At 61.8% G+C, this 17912-nt stretch overlaps 1 protein-coding gene across 1 annotated transcript in view; it reads right to left on the reverse strand.

Annotated features, from left to right (window-relative positions):
• MYO15A (myosin XVA) overlaps positions 1–15016 on the reverse strand; it is a 46560-nt gene extending 31544 nt beyond the window's left edge. Inside the window, exons 1-18 of the mRNA XM_040974546.1 lie at positions 11438–15016; positions 9622–9704; positions 9122–9185; positions 8846–8955; positions 8497–8571; positions 8236–8326; positions 6306–6311; positions 5972–6075; positions 5834–5897; positions 5188–5301; positions 4712–4873; positions 4089–4202; positions 3543–3601; positions 3330–3453; positions 2525–2620; positions 2144–2275; positions 1764–1889; positions 478–555 (exon numbers count right to left, since the gene is read on the reverse strand). Of these exons, the coding sequence (XP_040830480.1) occupies positions 478–555; positions 1764–1889; positions 2144–2275; positions 2525–2620; positions 3330–3453; positions 3543–3601; positions 4089–4202; positions 4712–4873; positions 5188–5301; positions 5834–5897; positions 5972–6075; positions 6306–6311; positions 8236–8326; positions 8497–8571; positions 8846–8955; positions 9122–9185; positions 9622–9704; positions 11438–15016 (5181 nt within the window). The remainder of the gene's footprint in view (positions 1–477; positions 556–1763; positions 1890–2143; positions 2276–2524; positions 2621–3329; positions 3454–3542; positions 3602–4088; positions 4203–4711; positions 4874–5187; positions 5302–5833; positions 5898–5971; positions 6076–6305; positions 6312–8235; positions 8327–8496; positions 8572–8845; positions 8956–9121; positions 9186–9621; positions 9705–11437) is intronic.
• Positions 15017–17912: the final 2896 nt, after the last annotated feature.

Raw genomic sequence — 17912 nt, forward strand, 5'->3', positions numbered from 1 at the left:
AGAGACACAAGTGAAGCGGGAACGGAAGCTGACTGGCTCCTGTCCGATGGGCCAGCCTCTGCCATCTGGCATTCTTCTCAGGACACAAGGTGGGGGACCCAGGGCCTTCCCTGGTGTCAGCCTTCCTCCTCCCCGGAATACACCGACTGTGTGCTTGGCCTGGAAGCGGCTGGCTGCACATGTGGGGGTGCATGTGGGCTGTGGCCTCAACACCAGGCCTGGGCCCCATCCGCCCCCAGGGCTATCTTTGGACAGTAGTGGGCCTAGGGTGTGGGGCTCTCCAGGATTCCAGGGACCCAAGTTGGACCTCCCCAACTCACAGCAGCCTTGAACAAACCGAACTTGAGGGCAGAGGATATCCCAGGTCTAGAATGAGTGTGGTCAGGGGTGTGGCCAGGTGGGGAGCTGTGGAGCGGGGTGGATTCCTTAGCAAGGAAGGGGAAGGAGCCTGGCTTGGGGGAGGCCAGGCTCCCTTACCCGCGTCCGACTGCGCACGAACAGGTCCAGCACATCCTGGCGCACCTGGTCGTGGTTTTTGTCCAGGAATTTGTGCACCTGTCCAAAAGAAGGAGAACAGAGGCCGGTGTTGCGGCCCGCAGGTTCAAGTCCCAGCTGCTCCACTTCAATGATTTTTTTTTTTTAAGATTTATTTACTTTTATTGGAAAAGCAGATTTTACAGAGGAAGAGACAGTGAGGTGCCTAACATGATAGCGTAGCGGTTAAAGTCCTCGCCTTGCACTTGCTGGGATCCCATATGGGCGCCGGTTCTAATCCCGACGGCTCCACTTCCCATCCAGCTCCCTGCTTGTGGTCTGAGAAAGGACGGCCCAAGGCCTTGGGACCCTGCACCCACACGGGAGACCCAGAAGAAGCTTCTGGCTCCAGATCAGCTCAGCTCCAGCTGTTGCGGCCACTTGGGGAGTGAACCATCGGACAGAAGACCTTCGTCTCTGTCTCTTCTCCTCTCTGTATGTCTGTCTTTCTAATAAAAATAAATAAATCTTAAAAGAGAGAGAGAGACGACAGTGAGAAAAGTATCCCCTAGTTCATGCCCCAAATGGCTGCAACAGCCGGAGCTGAGCTGACTTCAAAGCCAAGAGTCAGGAGCTCCCTCTGGGTCTCCCACACAGGTACAGGTTCCCAAGACTTGGGTCTATCCTTTGCTGCTTTCCTAGGGTACAAGAGCTGGATGGGAAGTGGAGCAGCTGAGATACAAAATAATGGCCATATGGGATGCTGCTGCTTGCGTGTGGAAGATTAAGCTTTTGAGCCATCATGCCAGCCACTGTCCCACTTCTCATTCAGCGAATGTGCCTGGGGAAGCAGTGATGGATGGCCCAAGGGCTTAGACCCTGCACCTACACAGGAGACCTAGAGGAAGCTCCTGGCTGGCTCCCACCCAGCCCAGCCCTGGCCATTGTGGCCACTTAGGAAGTAGAGCTGGATATCATTCCAAGGGCCTGGTACGTGACAGCCTGCTCTTCCTGACTCCCACTTACTGTTGCCAGGCCAGAGGCTCCTGTTCCTTGGGTGCCCCAACACCACCCCGGGTGCCCCCTTCCAATCCTCTGTCTTCCCTACACCACCATCCTTCCCACTCCCTAAGCTGCACCATCAAGCTCAGAAGTCATGTGACCAGGGCCCAGCCTACAGCTGCAGGGAGGGCTCCTCTCAGGGGACAGAGGTCAGAAACGCAGCCGGGTGCTGCACTTGGCCAGTACAGGTGTGTGTTTCTCCCTGGGCACAGCCCCCGGTGGCTCACCTGGTAGGTGACCTTGCCTGCGTAATGCTTGATCGTGAACTCGGGCAGCGGCATCTTGGGTTTGGAGTAGAGCGGGTTGGCGCCGTGGTGGTAATGGCACTTTTGCAGAAATGTGTGGTCGGTGGCCTGGGTGGGGGTTGCGGGGAGCAAGGCACTCTGCACATTTTCCAGCCCTGACTGCTCCCCTGGGGACCCAGGGCGGGGGGCTGGGGAACCAGCTGGCAGCTTCCTGCTGCGCTGGGAGGGGAGGGGCAAGTGCAGTCACCTCCTCGGGGAGCCTTCCCTGACTTCTCCAGCAGCCCCGGTCCCCACCTGCCCAGGCCACAGTGGGCAGGGATGGAGGACAGGTGCCAGCCTCACTGTGGCCGGCGTGCGGTCACCTGGGGGAAGCAGCACTGGTCGTCCAGGATGCGCAGGATGCCGTAGGGCTTCAGTGAGATGAGGTTGATGCACGGCTGGTTGTCGGTGAAGGTAATCTCCCGCCAGTCAATCTGCTCCCGCAGGTACTCCTCCTGCAGGGGGCACCTCTGCTTGCACACGCCTCCCAGGACAGGAAGCGTGTGCTCCCTCAGGGCCCTGTCAGTCACCATCTTCAGGAACAGCCCACCATCTCCCCCACGCCCAGAACATGGGCCTTCCTGCTCTAATCGCTGTGGAGACAGTCCTTTCAGGGACCCGCATAGCCTTGCCCGGGTCTCCCCAGCCAGGGAGGCGGGGTCAGGATGTGGGCGGGGTGAGGGGTTGCAAAGGGGTGCTCGCACCTGCTCCTCCTGGAAGACGATCTTATTGAACAGGTACTGCAGGTTCTCGTTGGCATAGTTGATACACAGCTGTTCAAAGCTGTTGAAGCTCAGATCCTGCCGGGGGATGGCAGATGGGGGTGAGGCTGGGCCAGGGCCCTCCACGGAGGCCAGCGGCCTGTCTCTCTCTGCCTTGAAGACCCTGCACACCTTCACCCTGCATTTAGTACAGCACCAGCTCTGTGCAACGGGGGTGTGGACGGCGCCCGCCTCGCAGGCCGCTGCTGAGGGCGGCCACCCTGAGGGTGTGCACAGTACCTGCCTCGCAGGCCGCCGCTGAGGGCGGCACATGCAGATTGCTGGGAAGAGGCACAGCGGCACTCACTGTCATCTTGCTGTGTTCTTGCCCTGCCCTGCCCAGTGCCCGCTCAGTTCACTCAGCACAGCAGCCAGCTCCCCCTGCACCTCCTGGTCTCTGCATACATTGTTCCCTCCAGCCAAGATTTTCTTCCTCTCCTTCCCAGAAGCCCTCATTGATTCCTGTGCATTTATGGCTGCAATCACACGAGCTGTCTTCCCTGCTCCCAAACTCGAGCCCTGATCGGGTGCTGTCTTGTGTCTCTGGTAGGAGCCAGCACAGGTCCTGGCTCCTAGATGCCCCTGGAAGTGCAGCGCGGGGAGCAGAAGAGAGGGAAGGAGGCAGGAGCCAACACCGAGGGGAGACCCCCTGATCCAGCTGGGGCAGGCTGTGGGTGGAGACGTGTCCCTGAGGAAGCAAGGCTGGCCCCGTGTCTCCCCGGCCCCCACGCACTCACGCACGCCCCACCTCGAAGCCGTAGATGTCCAGGATGGCGATGGACAGCGTATCCTGTCGCGGGGACACCAACGCGTTGACCCTGGCGATGAGCCAGCCAAACAGCAGTGCGTACAAGACCTTGGCAATGGCATCCCTGGAGCAGAGGTGGTGATGCGCTGAGCGGGCCCCCGTGGCCAGGGCACCTGGAGTCCCGGGGCTAAGCAGAGAAAGGCATGGCCTCACCTGGCATCCACAGCGCTCTCCACGGTCAGGGGCGTGAAGATCTTCTCCCGCATCGTCTCCTGAGGAGGGGACGGAGAGGACACAGTCACGGAGGGACAGCAGGAGATTGGGGGTGGGGACCCATGGGGACACAGAAGCAGGGAGTTCAGAGAGAGAGTACGATGGGTCTCAGATATACAGGTGGCCAGAGCGTGGAGAGGATGCCCTCCCCCCACCTCTGCCTGGTATGCTGGTCGAGTGGGGAAGGCAGAGGCGATAGAAACTGATGCAATGGATCAACCCTGGGGAGGTGGCGGCGGGGTGCAGGCCTGTAGCTGTGAAAACCCAAGAAGATCCTGACCCAGCCAGAAATCAGGGAAGGCTCCCTGGAAGAGGGGGTTGCCATTGGAACCGGAAAGACAAGTGTGTGTGAAGACAGGACCAGCGTCCCTGAAGGCCTGCATGTTGAGAGGCTGTCTCAACCCAACAGGCAGACAGAGGAGATGAGGGAGGGGTTGCAGGGGGGGCGTGCAGTACAGGGCAGCTCTGGGGGCAGGCTGGACTCACGGTCACTTTAAAGGTGATGGCCTTCTGCAGGCCCTCGGGGGAGATCTGGAGCAGCTCTGCCACCGCCTGAATCTCCCGGGCGCTGACCACCGAGGCCACCTCCTGTGCATCCGTCTAGGCGACATACCAACAGCAGTACAGATCCGAAAATCCGGTGTATTTAAAAGGTAAAAGGACAGAGGGAGAGAATTGTCTACCCACTGGTTCACCCCACCCCCCAAGTGGCTACAAGTGGGTACAATGGCCGGGGCTGAGCCAGGCCATACCAGGAGCCTGCAACTCCATCATCTGGGCCTCCCCATGTGGGTGCAGGGCCCAAACACTTGAGCCATCCTCTGCTGCTTTCCCAGGTGCCTTAGCAGGGAGCTGGATCAGAAGTGGAGCCACTGGGATTGGAGCCAGCACCCATATGAGATGCAGGTGTTACAGGTGCAGGCCTAACCTGTGTGCTACAGTGCTGCCCCCGCCCCCCCCCACCAATACCATGTCAGAGAGATTTTTCACGGGCAAGCAGTCCCTAGAGCCGAAAATATGCAGAAAAGACAGACGAAGAGCTTCCCCCTGCAAGGGAAACAGCAGGTTTCCCAGCCTCTGTGAAGCCGGTCCTGGGGCCCCCCACACACCTCGTACTTCTCAAAGTAAACGTTGCCCAGGTGCAGGATGGAGGCCAGGATGCGGAAGATGCTGTCCTGGTCCTCGCCACTGAAGCCCAGCACCTCCATGGCAGCGAGGAGCCGCCGGAAGTCATCGGCATCGCTCTTGCCGGCGATCTCGCAGTTCCCACCCTGTGAAGGCTCGGGGGTGAGTGGTCCTGCGCGGGGCCGGAAGCCCTCGAGGCATCCCTGCTCTGCCTTGGTTGGCAGTGTGGCATGTGCCGGTAAGCAGTGAGCCCCGTGCTACAGCTCCCTCACACTCGATTCCTTCTAGAAGCCTCAGAAAATCGTGACAGTGCATGGTTCCCAGGAGATGGATAAGGAAAGTGAAGCCCAGCGAGGAGGTGTGGCGGCTTCAGGGCTCAGAGAAGAGCCCACAGGTCCTGCCCACCCCCAGCCCCGGCAGCTGCTGCCAGGGGACACCTTCCACCTGCTGGCTCGCTCACCTGGTTCAGGTAGTAGTAGGTCTCCGCCTCCTGCAGGCTGAAGACTTGCCGTAGCTGGGCAGGCAGCCCCGCCAGCAGCTCGTAGAAGATGTGGTAATTCCTCTCATTTTTGGCCTGCAGTACAGGTGGGTGGGTGCAGGGAGAGGAGGCACCTGGCTCAGGCCCTCTCCCCCACCATGCACGCATGCGGGCACACACACACACCACACACAGCCATGCCAAGGCCGCATGCAGGTGGCATGAGTCCACTCCATCATGGGCTGGTTGGCACTGGGGCTGGGCAGGGGAGAGCCCTCGCAAGGAGCAAGAGGGAGGTTGCCTCTTCTCCTGGGGCACACAGAAGGTCCTGGCCTCCCCGAGTCCGCCCACACAGCTGGGGAAGTGACAGTTCGCTCTTAGAAAGGCAAGGTGCTTCAGCTGGTGGGGCAGTGCAGGGAGGCACCGTGCAGTGTGCTGGTGGAGTGGCAAGGGGCTGAGCAGGAGGGGGCGAGGCGGACTCCTGGGGCACAAACCATGCTGCAAGGAGTGGGGACCTTCGAGGTGTGTTTGGGGGACAAGGAGGATGCACAAGTACGCAGACACGCATACACGATGTCACTGCCTTGACATCAACCCCCCCTCACCCCCCGTGAGGGGCCGGCCCAACCTGGAACACAATCCTGGACTTCTCCAGCAGGTACTGGGAGGTGACGGCACCGGAGATCACACCCCTGGGGGCGGGACGGGCTCAGTGCACAGTCTGTGGCTGCGAGGCTTGCTGAAGCCCCTCCACGCGCCCACTCACCCTTCCAGAAAGATCTCCACAAACTTCCCAAAACGGCTGGAGTTATCATTCCGGACAGTTTTGGCATTCCCGAAGGACTCCAACAGGGGCGTGGCCTCCAGGATCTAGAGTCCAGGGGACAGGTGGGCAGCAGGGCATGAGGGCACTAAGACCTGGGTCCCACCCCGAAACGCACACCATGCTGGGTTCTCCCACTGCAAGTCCCGCACAGTGCCACAACCTCCTTCCCCACCAGCAGCTCAGCTCCATTCCTGGATGCATGCTTTGGGACGCCTCTTCCTGCCCACCCTGCTATGCACCCACACATGTGCACACACACAAAGTCTTCAAATACCTTTATCTTCAGGAGCGCAGGAAGGGAGGGGAGAGGGACAAGAAGAGAAGCATGTCACCAACAGAACCAGTCATTTCTCCTCCCACGGGACCAGCAGCGCAGGCCACCCAGGGGCTGACAGGCCTCTCTGGGGTGTGACCACACGACAGTGGGATTGGGGACCGCAGCACTGCACCTTCAATGCTGGGAGGCCAGGGCAGGTTCCACCCGCTTCCCCTGCCCATTACCACCAGCAGCCAGAGAAGCCCTGAGCTCCCATGGCCTGGGCCCTGACCCTGCCTTTTGCTCTGTCCAGGTGTCTTGCAGATTCGGCCAGGCTCTCACTGACGGAAGCTTAGGGCCAGGTGCAGCCCAGCCGCCTCCTCCCCTCCGGGCTGCTCCCTGGTCACCTGCTTCCAGCTGTTGGAACCTGCCATGTCCCCTCTGTCCAGACACTTGCTCTCAGGTCCCTCCCTCATCAGGCCTCCACAGCCCCCTCAGCTGTGGGCCCCCTCTCCTACTTCCTGGGTGGCATCTCTCTCCCCAGCTAGGTGGTGTTTGTGGAGCAGCCTCTGCCACCACCAGCAGCTGAGCAGCATCGGTCAGCCGTGGCAGAGCAACCCAGCCAGCCACAGCTGAACTCAGCCTCACCATGGTCTTCTCACAGCTCCTGCAACAGGGGCCTGAGGCACAAGCCCAGGGACCACAGCAGCCTCAAGAGTGCGGCCCTCCAGCTCGCAACAGTCCTAAGGAGGAAGCAGGGGAGGCTCCTGGGCCAGCACCTCCCTCTGTGTACTCCTAGGGACAGCAGGGGCTGGCCTAGGCTCGCTCGAGCTGGAGCTGTTCTAGTCTTGAGTCCAGGAATCTCCTGAGGACTCAAGGCAGAGGGGTCAGCTGCTTGTCTATTGCAGGTGCCAGCAAAAGGTGGGGCCTAACATCAGGAAGGAATCAATCCGGATTGGGATTGGGGCTACCGAGAACATGTGACCAAAGCCTGTCCAATGAGAGGGAGCCCTGAAATGCTGGGAGGTGGGGGTGTGAGTTGCGAGCTAATATGCACAGGAGGGTGCAGTCAGGACAAGGGCCATTGTCTAAGATGTGGGTCCTGCGGGTCCAGCCTGGACTAAATGTGAGCCCAGGGCCTCAGCACAGTAGCCTAGTGGCTAAACCGTCCACACGCATGCGCCAGACTCTCATATGGACTCAAGTTCGTGTCCCAGCTGCTCCACTTCCCATTCAGCTCCCTGCTTGTGGCCTGGGAAAGCAGTGCCTTCAAAGCCTTGGGACCCTGTGCCCATGTGGGAGACCTGGAAGAAGCTCCTGGCTTCAGACTGGCTCAGCGCTAGCTGTTGTGACCACTTGGGGAGTGAACCAGCAGATGCAAGATCTTTCTCTCCTTCTCTCTGTAACACTGCCTTTTCAATTAAGTCCTCGCCTTGAACGCTCCAGAATCCCATATGGGCACCAGTTCTAATCCCAGCAGCCCCACTTCCCATCCAGCTCCCTGTTTGTGGCCTGGGAAAGCAGTCAAGGATGGCCCATATACATGGCAGGTGGATCTAGGTGCAAGCCATCTTGACATCCCCACATAGTATTTTTGTAATCTATATCCCCCAAGATTTTTTTGGTGATTCCTGCAGTACTCTCCACCTCCTTTACTGGAATGCAGAGTTCCCAAGAGAAGGAGAATACCAGAGTGGCCGCTCCTCCTCCCCGCTCAGCTCAGCACAGCACACAGCAGTTCCTCAGCAAACTTCCACCCACATGCAGACTCTCGTCTCGAGTCCTCTGATGGCCCGCCCTGGCATCTACTGCCACAGTATCCAGGAGCAGGTGGCATGCGAGGGGACAGCCCCCCTTGCCCTGTGGCCTCCACTTTGACAAGCCCTCCTGGGGAGAGATGGCAGCCAGGGCAGGGTCTTAAGAGACAGGCCAACCCCAAAGGACGTACCTGCTGCATGACGTCCCGTTTCTGGTTCATGGCAGCCAGGTAACGCAGGATGAGTTTCGTGGCTTCCGTTTTGCCAGAGCCACTCTCCCCGCTGGGAAGGCAGAGGGGCGGCTCAGGCTTCACCTTCACTGCTTTATCCCACCACCTTCCAGAAGATGTGGGCAGCAGGCCATCCCACACGGGTACGGATGGGACATGGACCCACTGCCTGGCCACCCCCAACCTCGCCCTGGGCACGCCCTTTCCGCCGCCACGGCTCACCTGATGATGATGCACTGGTTCTGTTTGGCATCGAGCATTTTGGCGAAGGCAAGGTTTGCGATGGCAAAGAGGTGCCTGGGGAGGCAGATTCCCAGTTGCCACAGGGCTGGTGCCCACCTCCAACGCCCCAAGCACTGGTGGAGAAGGCAGCTTCTCTGACCAGTGGGAGCAGCCAACCCCATCCACCTGGCACTCTGAAGAAGGACAATGTTCATTTCTGCAGAGGGCTGTGGCCAGGCCAGGCCAGGCCAGAGGGATGCTGCTGGACTGAGCAGGTGGCTAAAGGGGGCATGGGGACAAGCCAGGGTTTTTGCTAAGCTCTGAGAAACCCTGCCCCACAGACACTCACGGAGGATTCTCTCCCAGGGCCCGTCCACTATACTGCTGCACCTGCTCTGGACCGTAGATTCCAAACATTCTATAGGGGTTCACCGACACCAGGATGCTGCCGATGTACGTCTGTGGGCACACGGTGGCCTCAGCATGACCATGATGCTTCATGGAGCCTCCGCAGTGCTTTGAGAACATGCACCTGCATTCCCATTGGGTCCTGCCCCTGGTACTCCCACCCCCAGAGCCTGGAGCTTCCTCAGCGGGGCAAACGTAGGCCTGGCCGGAGACGTACGTAGATGAGATTCCGTTCAAATCTGGTCTTGAGGTTAGACAGCACGGTGTTTTCCTGCAGGTCTCTGCCAGGGCGAGGAAGGTAATCAGTGGCTGGCATCGCCCCCTCCCCACCCTGCCCAACACCGGCCACACCCAGGCTCTGGCTCAGGACCCCACCTCTGACCTTGGGCAGGCACTTTCACCTCTCTGTGCCTTAGTGTCTCCATCTGCCAGGTGGCTCTGACAGACAACATACTGACCTCACCAGAGGCCTAGAGGATGCTCTTAGGGATCTGAAGTGAAGGCACGGTCACCCTCGGGGCATCAATATCAGCTAGCGCGGCCCTTATAACTCAGAGAATCTCTTCCTTCCCCACACCCCAACATGAGACGGCAAGGACCCCAGCTGGCGAGTGGCGGGCCCAGGCTGCTCTAGTGCACACAGCAGGTATGGGGAGATGTGAGGAGAGGCTCTGGCTGGGAGTGTGGTGACCCCCCATGGCACCGGAGACCACTCACTCCAGCTGTGTCATGTCCTCCACGCCATCCTCCCTGCGCTGCTCACGGGACCGCACCGAGGGCAGATTGCGGATGGAGTGCATCTGCATGAGACAGAGACCCTGTCAGCAGCTGTGCGTGGGGCTCGCAGGAAGCAGACGCCCTTCAAGGTCTGGCTTGCCTGGTCCCCCATTTGGCACACAGGGTCTGCCTGCATGTAACTCTCACCCCAACATGTCCAGGTGCTCCTGGGAACACCCCAGCCTGCCGGGTGAGCACACACAAGCACAGGCACCTGCACCCTCCCAGCTTGGGCTCCGCCAGCCCTGGCACCCCTCTCCCCGGCAGACCCCCCCCACATGTCGCCTCGTGTGATGACTCTGAGGACGCTGCCGTCCTGACAGATGGGGCGGGAATGGAGATTGGCTGAGCCCCAGACACACCCGTGCCCAAGCCAGGGCAGGTCTGTGACTGTCCACTCGTAGATGCGCACACACAAAGGTGTCCGCAAGCTCATACGACCGCCGTACTACTCTTGGTCTTGCAGGAGGCCTGCGGTCCCGGCTGGCAGGACACATCCTCAGTGTTCCCTTGGCACGTGTGTGGATGGACCGGGTGCACCGGGGTCTCTCCTCACCACAAGGAGGGAACTGGAGAGTGGAAGCCACTTCTGGCAGCAGGGAGAGGCTGGGCCAATGGCCCTAGCCCCTGGGTAAACCACAACGTACACAACTTCCTCGTCTGGCCTTGGCACTCATACACACATACACATCCACCCATGAGGGCATGCAGGCCCGCTTGGCAAGCCGTGTGACTGCAAAGCACCCTTCTCTGGGCCGGGCCTGAAAGGGGACACCAGGAGGGAGCCCCAGGAGCCATGTGCCTGTCGCCGGGCTGCTAAGTAGGACAGAGCCAGTATCACCCTTTCAGCCCTGGCCGCAGGCCCACCCACCTGCCCACGTGCTCGCCAGCGGCCACAGACCCTGAATAATTCAGCCACTCACGTATTCCAGGGTGAGCAGGGCCCAGGCATCCTTGCCCCTCACCCCTGGGCGCCCTGTGGCCCGCTCCCGCAACGCCGCAGCCCACACAGCACGGGGCACCCTCCGCCGGGGAAAGGGCCCCCCCAGCAGCCAGGCTGCCCCGGTCGCCATTGCCGAGGCCCCAATGGCTGCCCGCTCCAGCGGGTACCGTCTGCGGAGGCTGAGAGGCACCTGCTGGCCCTGCTGGCCCCGCCCACCCTGGGCGTCCCCGGGGGAGGCTCCAGTGACCACCCGCCCCTGCCAAGGGCCACCTAGCATGGGGCTCACGTTCCGTCACCAGTGTGGCAGTCAGGCACACACTGGGCACCCCTCAACAGGCAGCCTGCCCTGTGCCCCACGGGAGGCCCACACACTCATAGCTCAGTCCCACAGCCATTGAGTGAGGGTTGGGTTTGTTTCTCCCACGCAGCAACAACCCAGACTGGATGCTCATGTCCTGAGTGCCCCCCTCACCTTCGTCTGGTTCAGAATTCTGACTACAAAAGGTTGTGGCACGGGGGCACAAGGGCGGGGGCTCCTATCTGGAGGAGTCAGAGGAAAGCAGCAGGAACAGCCCGAGTGTGGCTACAGGACAGGACAGAACACAACAGCAAATCTTACAGTTCCGCACCTGGCTTAGCCCAAGCCTCTGGGCGCTTCTAGAGGCTGATGCTGTGCGGGGCCTCCCCTTGCTGAACCTGCCAGCACCAGCTCCAGGAGGCCTGGAATGTTCTCCCCTATGTACAAAGAACAGCTCCCTAAGCTTGCCTGGGACTCCTGCCTCTAAGCCCATCCTCTAACCTGTATCTCCATACCTGGTTCCTCCAACTTTTGAGGTCAGCCACTTGCCAAGGGCCCTTGAGGGACAAGCAGGCAGCTCTGAGGCACAAGCGGTAGGACTGGGGGTGGGCATCTAGCCGTGGCCAGACTCGGTGGGCATCTGCTGGCAGCCAGAGGTGGGACCAGCGTAGACTCCAGGCTGAAGGCTTGGGGTCCTGGGCTGCCTGCCTGGCTGGCTGGCAGGGCTCACGTCCAAGGGCCTGGAAAGAACTCAGCTTCTGCACCTGGGGCAGGACCACTGCAAAACGCCCAGCCTGGCGCCTCTCCCCACCCGTGGCCAAGGGCTCCCCGGTGGGAGCCAAGGGAGCTGGGGTTCTGGGCATTGTCCCCCAGCGGCGCCACGGTGGCCACGTGGCTCTCTTCTGATCTCTTGGGGTCAGCGGGTATGAGAGACTGGGCCTTAAGGCCTTCTGCTCAGGCGAGCCCTGGTCCTCGGGGAGTTTCAGTGTCGGGGGTGTGGGCTCTGTTGGCTGTTGGGGTTCCTCCGGGCAGGCCTCGTCTGCAGGCTTTTCTGGACTCGGGCTGGCCGACTTCGTGAACTGTCCAGGCCCAGGGTCATGGTGTCTGCCCAGGAGGACATCACTGGTAGAGTCCTCGGCTGGGTCCTCGGCCTGGGCAGCAGGGCGGGGCACAGGGCCCACGTGTTGGAGGAAAGGATTTTCAGGTACAGGGGGTGGCCTGGCAAAGCCTCGAAGGCTGCCCGCCCCTCCTGGCCGCGGGGACGGTGGGCGCTGTGTGGCAGGCATCTCCACGTCCCAGCTCGGGGCAAGCGGGGGCACCGTCCAGGGTGTCTCCGAGTCGTCAGGTTCACGCTGACCATCCCCGTGCTCCAGGTTTGCCCCGGCCACCGGGTGCCAGGACTCGGTCGCGCCCGGAACGTGGAAGGGCGAACGAACTCGGGGCTTCACGGCCCTGGTGGGCGGCTCGCTAAGGCGACGCCAAGTATGCGGGAGGCGCGAGGGCAGGTTGAGAGATCCGCCCCGCATAGGCGGCGGTGGTGGCGAGGGCGGCCTTGGCGAGCCCAGGGTGGGCGATCGCGGTGGCCGAAGGCGCCTGGAGGAGGATGCCCTGCGCGGGGTTGACAGTTCCCGCAGGGAGCGGGGCCGGCGCGGCGGCGGCGGGAAGGGCGGCTGGAAGGGGCCTGGACGGCGGAAGGACAGCTGCGGGGACATGGGTCCTAGGGGCGAGCGGTACCCGGGGCCAGGCAGGCTCCTCAGCGAGGGCTGAGGGGAGGGCAGAGGCGTCCAGGACCTGCGCGATGCCGGCGGGGAGGTGGCGGCGCCGGGGAAGCCGTAGGGAGCCCCTCGACGGCGGCCGGAGCCTCGGAGCGAGAGCCGGGGCGCGGGGAAGGAAGCCGGGAAAGGCCTCGGGTCGGGCGGCGCCTCGGGGCGCCCCACAGGCGGGGGCTCCACGAAGGCCCACCAGCTGGCCTGCGCGCCCAGGGGCACCTGAGCCGGCGCGGCCCAAGGCGGCGGGTGGCGGCGGAGCGAGCCGTAGGGCGACACGGGCCGGCCGAGGAGCGGGGAGAAGGGCGGCGCGGGCGGCGCGGCCAGTGCGCTCCAGTGCGAGAGGCCGCGGGGCGGCGCCGGGGGCGAGGGCGGCCGGTGCGAGTTGTTGTTGTTGCGCGCCCGCGGCTGCGGCCTCCTCAGCACGATGGGCGTGTTGGGCCGCTCGGGGTCCATGCCCGCCAGCTTGTAGCCGAAGCGCTTGTAGGCCGCCTCCCGGACGGCGGGACCCCCGGCCCGCGCTTTCTGGCTGCCCCTGAGGCGCGGGATGGGCTGCTTCTCCGACAGCGTCTTCTTGAGGAACCTGGCCAGCGAGGTGGCCGGCCGCGCCGGCTGAGGGTGGCCCAAGGCCGGGCCGCGGCGCGCGCCGAAGGCCGACAGGGCGCGCTGCAGGTTGCGCTGGCGCGGCGTCAGGAAACCCCAGTAGGGGTGGGCGTAGGGTAGTGGGGCCACCGGGCCCATGCCTTCCTCCTCCTCCTCCTCTTCCTCCTCATCAGCATCCCCCAGGGGCAGGGGAATGTCCAGGGAAGGCGGGAGGGGCACCTCCAACTTCTCCTTCCCGAACAGCTTGACCTGGGGCCGTGGGAAGAGGCGGAACTTGCGGATGAGGGACAGTTTGGACCTGGCGGGCTTGTCCATGCCCTGCTGCTCGAAGAAGGCGGCGCTGGGCAGGCGGAAGGAAGCGCTCTGCCGCTGCTCGCCGCCACCAGCACCACCGCCGCCGCCCGCCTCTTCCGGCTCCTCCAGCTCCGCGATGTCGTCCATGGGGTGCGCGTAGGGGTTGTGAGGCGACAGGATGGGTGGCGGCACCCAGGGGTACATGAACATGGCCGCCGGCTCCTCCGGATACAAGTAGGGCGCTGCGGGCGGGTAGATGGCCTGGTCCCCACCAGTATCGTAGTCGCCTTCGGCATAGGGCATCCCGTAGGGATCCAGGTAGGGCAGGGGGTAGGGGGCGTCGTAGGGGAGATCGTAGGGCAGGTAGGGCGAGTCGTAAGGTGCATAAGGGTCCAGGTAGTAGCTGTAGGGGTACGCCTCGCCCTCATACACCTCGGGGAAGCTGTAAGGGGAGTACCCCGACGAAGGAGGCGCATAGGGCGGCTCATAGTCGTCGTAGCCATAGGGGTATCCCGGGTAGAGGGTGTCGTCGCCATAGTAGTAGTAAGGGTCCGGGTGGTAGTAGTCGTAGGGGTCCTCGGGCGGGTATCCGTAGTAGGGGTCGCTGTGCGGCGGCCAGGCCGCGCCGTAGGGCCCGTAGCCGGCCAGGTAGGGCTCCTGCTCCTCGTAGCGGTGCAGCGAGCGCTGGTCGTAGAAGTCATCGCCCTCGCGGTGGTAGTCGTAGTACTCGCCCAGGTCCTGGAAACCCTCGAGACCGTAGAGCGACTTGCGGGAGCCCGAATGGCGGAAGGGGGCCTCGTCCTCGAAGGGCAGGAAGCCCACGGGCTCGCCCGACGAGTATATGCTGTGGCTGCGGGGGAACCTGCGCAGGCGGCCTCCACCGTGCCGCAGGATCTCTGCGCCCGACGGGAAGGGCAGCTTGCGGGAGCCCACGCGGGAGTCGGAGCGCCGCAGCCAGGCGTCCACCGAGGCCTGCTCGCTGCCCGACTCCTCCGCCTTCTTCAGCAGGAACTTCTTGGTGAGCCAGTTGATGGCCGTGGACGCCTTGCTGAGCGACCGGGCGCGTGGCCGCAGGCGGCCGTAGCCGCGCCGGCCCGGGAAGCGGATGACCATGAAGGACGGTTTCTTGCCCTTCATGGCGCGCTTCTTCTTGCCCATGCGCATCTGTGTCATGAGCTTGGACGTGGACTTGAGCACGGTGCGGGCCTGCTTCTTGCGCTTTTTCTTCTGCGGCCCGGTGTGGAGGCCCCAAAAGAAGGCAGACGCGCTGCGGAACTGGCCCTTCTTGGAGATTTTGGGGGTGCGGTCCCGGAAGCCCATAAACAGCCGCGAGGTCCCCTTTAGGCTACGTTTGGGCTTCTCAGGCTCCGGGGCCTTCTTCCCCTTCTTCCCTTTTTTGGCTTTCTTCTCTTCATCTTCTTCCTTCGCCATGGTGGCTGTCTGCAAGCGGCCGCCAGCAGTGGCGGCAGGGCTGTCACAGGCTTAGGGACTTGGAAGGACCTGTCCCCTTTGCAGCTCGCACTCGCGGCCTCCCGTGGCTGGCAGTGGCCAGGACTGGCCAGAGAGGCGTGCGTGCGGGGCCAGGGCCAGGATTCCGGGAGGGCGGATCCATAATTCATCTCCTCCCAGAGTCGCCTTGGGTTTCAACTCGGAGCGGTGGTGGAAAGCACGTGGGTGTTGCTTCCGGGGTGGGGGTGGGGGAGCCTCGGGGTGCAGCCTGGCGTGCCCTAAAATCACCATAGCAACAGCCATGGGGCCCCTGCTCAGGCGCCCCCACTGTATCAAGGCCAGGTTGTGTTTGTGTGTGTGTTTAGGGTGCTTCGGGTCCAGAGCTCCCCAAGAGTTAGACACTGAGGCTGAGGGCGGGGTCATCACTGGCCTTTGCAGCGTTCACCGAGTCCCCTGGAGTAGGGATGGGGTGGGGGTCGTGCCTGAGGGAGGAGGGGGAGTGGACAGGGCAGGCTCTGGGGCTGCGGTCAGTGTAACAGGAGCCAGCTGGCCCTGTGGAGCTGAATAATGAATGCGCTGGGGAGAGCCGGCTGCCGGCTCGGAAGGCTAGGCCGGGGCAGGGCTGGGGTGGCACCTGGGACTCAGCTGCGGGAGGCAGAAATGGGACGCGGGTCAGGTGTGCTGCTCAGGGAGGCCCTCCTTGGTCTGAGTGGGCTCGTCTTTGGCAGGACAGCAATGAGCTATGTCCTGTCTCCTTGGTTCAGGGTATGCGTGGGGTGGAGCCCAGCTTCCTGTCCAGGCCTGAGCGAGAGCAACTTGGGTCCCTGCCACTTGCATGAGACACTGGCTTACTGCTGGGTTCCCCTTGGCTTCAGCCTCATCCAGCCCACGCTACTGGGGGATTCGGTGGGGAGGGGGTGTTCCAGCAGATGGAAGGTCTCTGTCTCTTTGACTTAAAAGAAGGAGGAGGAGGAGCTTGGCACAATAGCTCACTGACTAATCCTCCACCGCCAAGCACTGGGATTCTACATGAGTGGAAGTTCATGTCCCAGCTCCCTGCTTGTGACCTGGGAAAGCAGTGGAGGATGGTTCAGGTTCTTGGGCCCCTGCACCCATGGGAGACCTGGAAGAGGCTGGCTCCTGGCTTCAGATTAGCTCAGCTCCAGCTGTTGTGACCATCTGGGGAGTGAACCAGCAGATGGAAGATATCTCTCTCTTTCTCTCTCCTTCTCTCTGTAAATCTGCCTTTCCAATAAAAAAACTAAAAAAAAATAAGAGAAAGTTTTTTAAAATGACATGCAACAATAACATAAAAATAACGCTTGCCCCCCTCTTTTTAATTTTTGAAAGGTTTAGTTATTTTTATTGGAAAGGCAGACTTTTTTTTTACAGAGAGTTCCTCCATCTGCTGGTTTATTCCCAAGATGGCTGCAATGGGTGGAGCACAGTTGATCCAAAACTGAGGACCGGGAGCTTCTTCTGGGTCTCCCACGCAGGTGCAGGGACCCAAGGACCTGGGCCAGCCTCTGCTGCTTTCCCAGGCCATAAGCTGACAGCTGGATTGAAAGTGGAGCAGCTGGGACGTGAGCCAGCTCGCATGTGGGATGCCAGCACTCGCAGGCAGAGGTTTAGCCAGCTATTCCCCATAGCTCGTCTTCTTAAAATGATTGAGGGTCTCATGGTGACCTCTGGCTGAGGCTCCCACCACACCGGTTTCTGCACTGGCTGAACAGGCTGCGCCCTGTGGCCCTACCTGCCCTGGGTACAGTTGATAATCAAAGGCTGGGTGCCCAGTCAGCCAAAAAGGGAGGGGCTGTGGCTTGTTAGAGAAGGGGAGGGGCAAAGACAGGGGTGGGGGGAACCTGTGCCCTGGGGGTCTCCTCCAACTCCCCTTCCTCCCACCCTTCCTCCCTTTTCCTCACCTTCCTCCCTCCTCTTCTTTCCCCTGCCTGAGGACTAGCCACTGGGGTCCAGGGTCTGAAGACACTTTTGAGCAACCTCAAGCCTGCTCCCTGAGCTGCAGTGTAGTCTCCAGGTCCCAAGGCGAATGTTCTTGTGGTTTGTGGTGTGGCCCCGCATGACTGGCTGTGGTCCTGTTACTCCACAGCTAGCCTCGACTGCCTCAGCTCCGACACAAGAGCATGCCTGTTCACCCCAAGTCCCAGGAGGAAAACCCCCCTCAGTCTCCCCTACCCCACTTCCTCCTCTCTCTGTCTCTGCCTTCTCTCCCTCATTCTTGCTATCACTCTTATATATCTGTATCTCTGACTTTCAAGTAAATAAATTTGAAAAAAAAAAATAGGCGCTGCTTTGGGGGGGTCCCTGGGTCAGACTGGGGCAGGGTCCATGCGGATAGCTGGGAGGTGGCAGGGTCAGGTGCAGCCCTGTGACTCCGCCTGGCTCAGGCTGTCCAGGGAAGGGGCCGTACAGACACACTGGCTAGGAGCCTGGGTCAGGAGTGGCTCCAAGTCTTTCCCGATGGAACAGGGGCTACTGGCTGAGAGGAGGAAGCTGTGGGCCAGGCCCAGAAGGCAGCTTTGGTGCGGCCATCTCCCGGGAATCCTGCTGAGATCGGGTGACGTCAGCTGGGGAATCTCAAACACTCTTGTGACCTCAAAGCCTTGGTTCTGGGGAGAGAGCCCAGCCTGTTCCTCAGGAGCCCAGGAGGCAGTAAGTGGCCCACTAAGTCAGTGGAGGAGGAGAAGGAGCAGCTGGGAGGGGTGTGGTCCTGGGGTCGGAGGGCAGGGAACTAGTGGCACACGGACTGGGTGAGCTGGGACTGGACAACCTGACCACCATGTGGTGACAGTGACAAGATGTGGGAGAGGGGGCTGTGGGCATCACAGCTGTGTCCCTGGGCACACATTTCCCACTGGAC

Source organism: Ochotona curzoniae, unplaced genomic scaffold, assembly GCF_017591425.1.
Source record: "Ochotona curzoniae isolate NIBS_2020 unplaced genomic scaffold, NIBS_Ocur_1.0 contig_2456, whole genome shotgun sequence".
NCBI lineage: Eukaryota > Metazoa > Chordata > Mammalia > Lagomorpha > Ochotonidae > Ochotona > Ochotona curzoniae.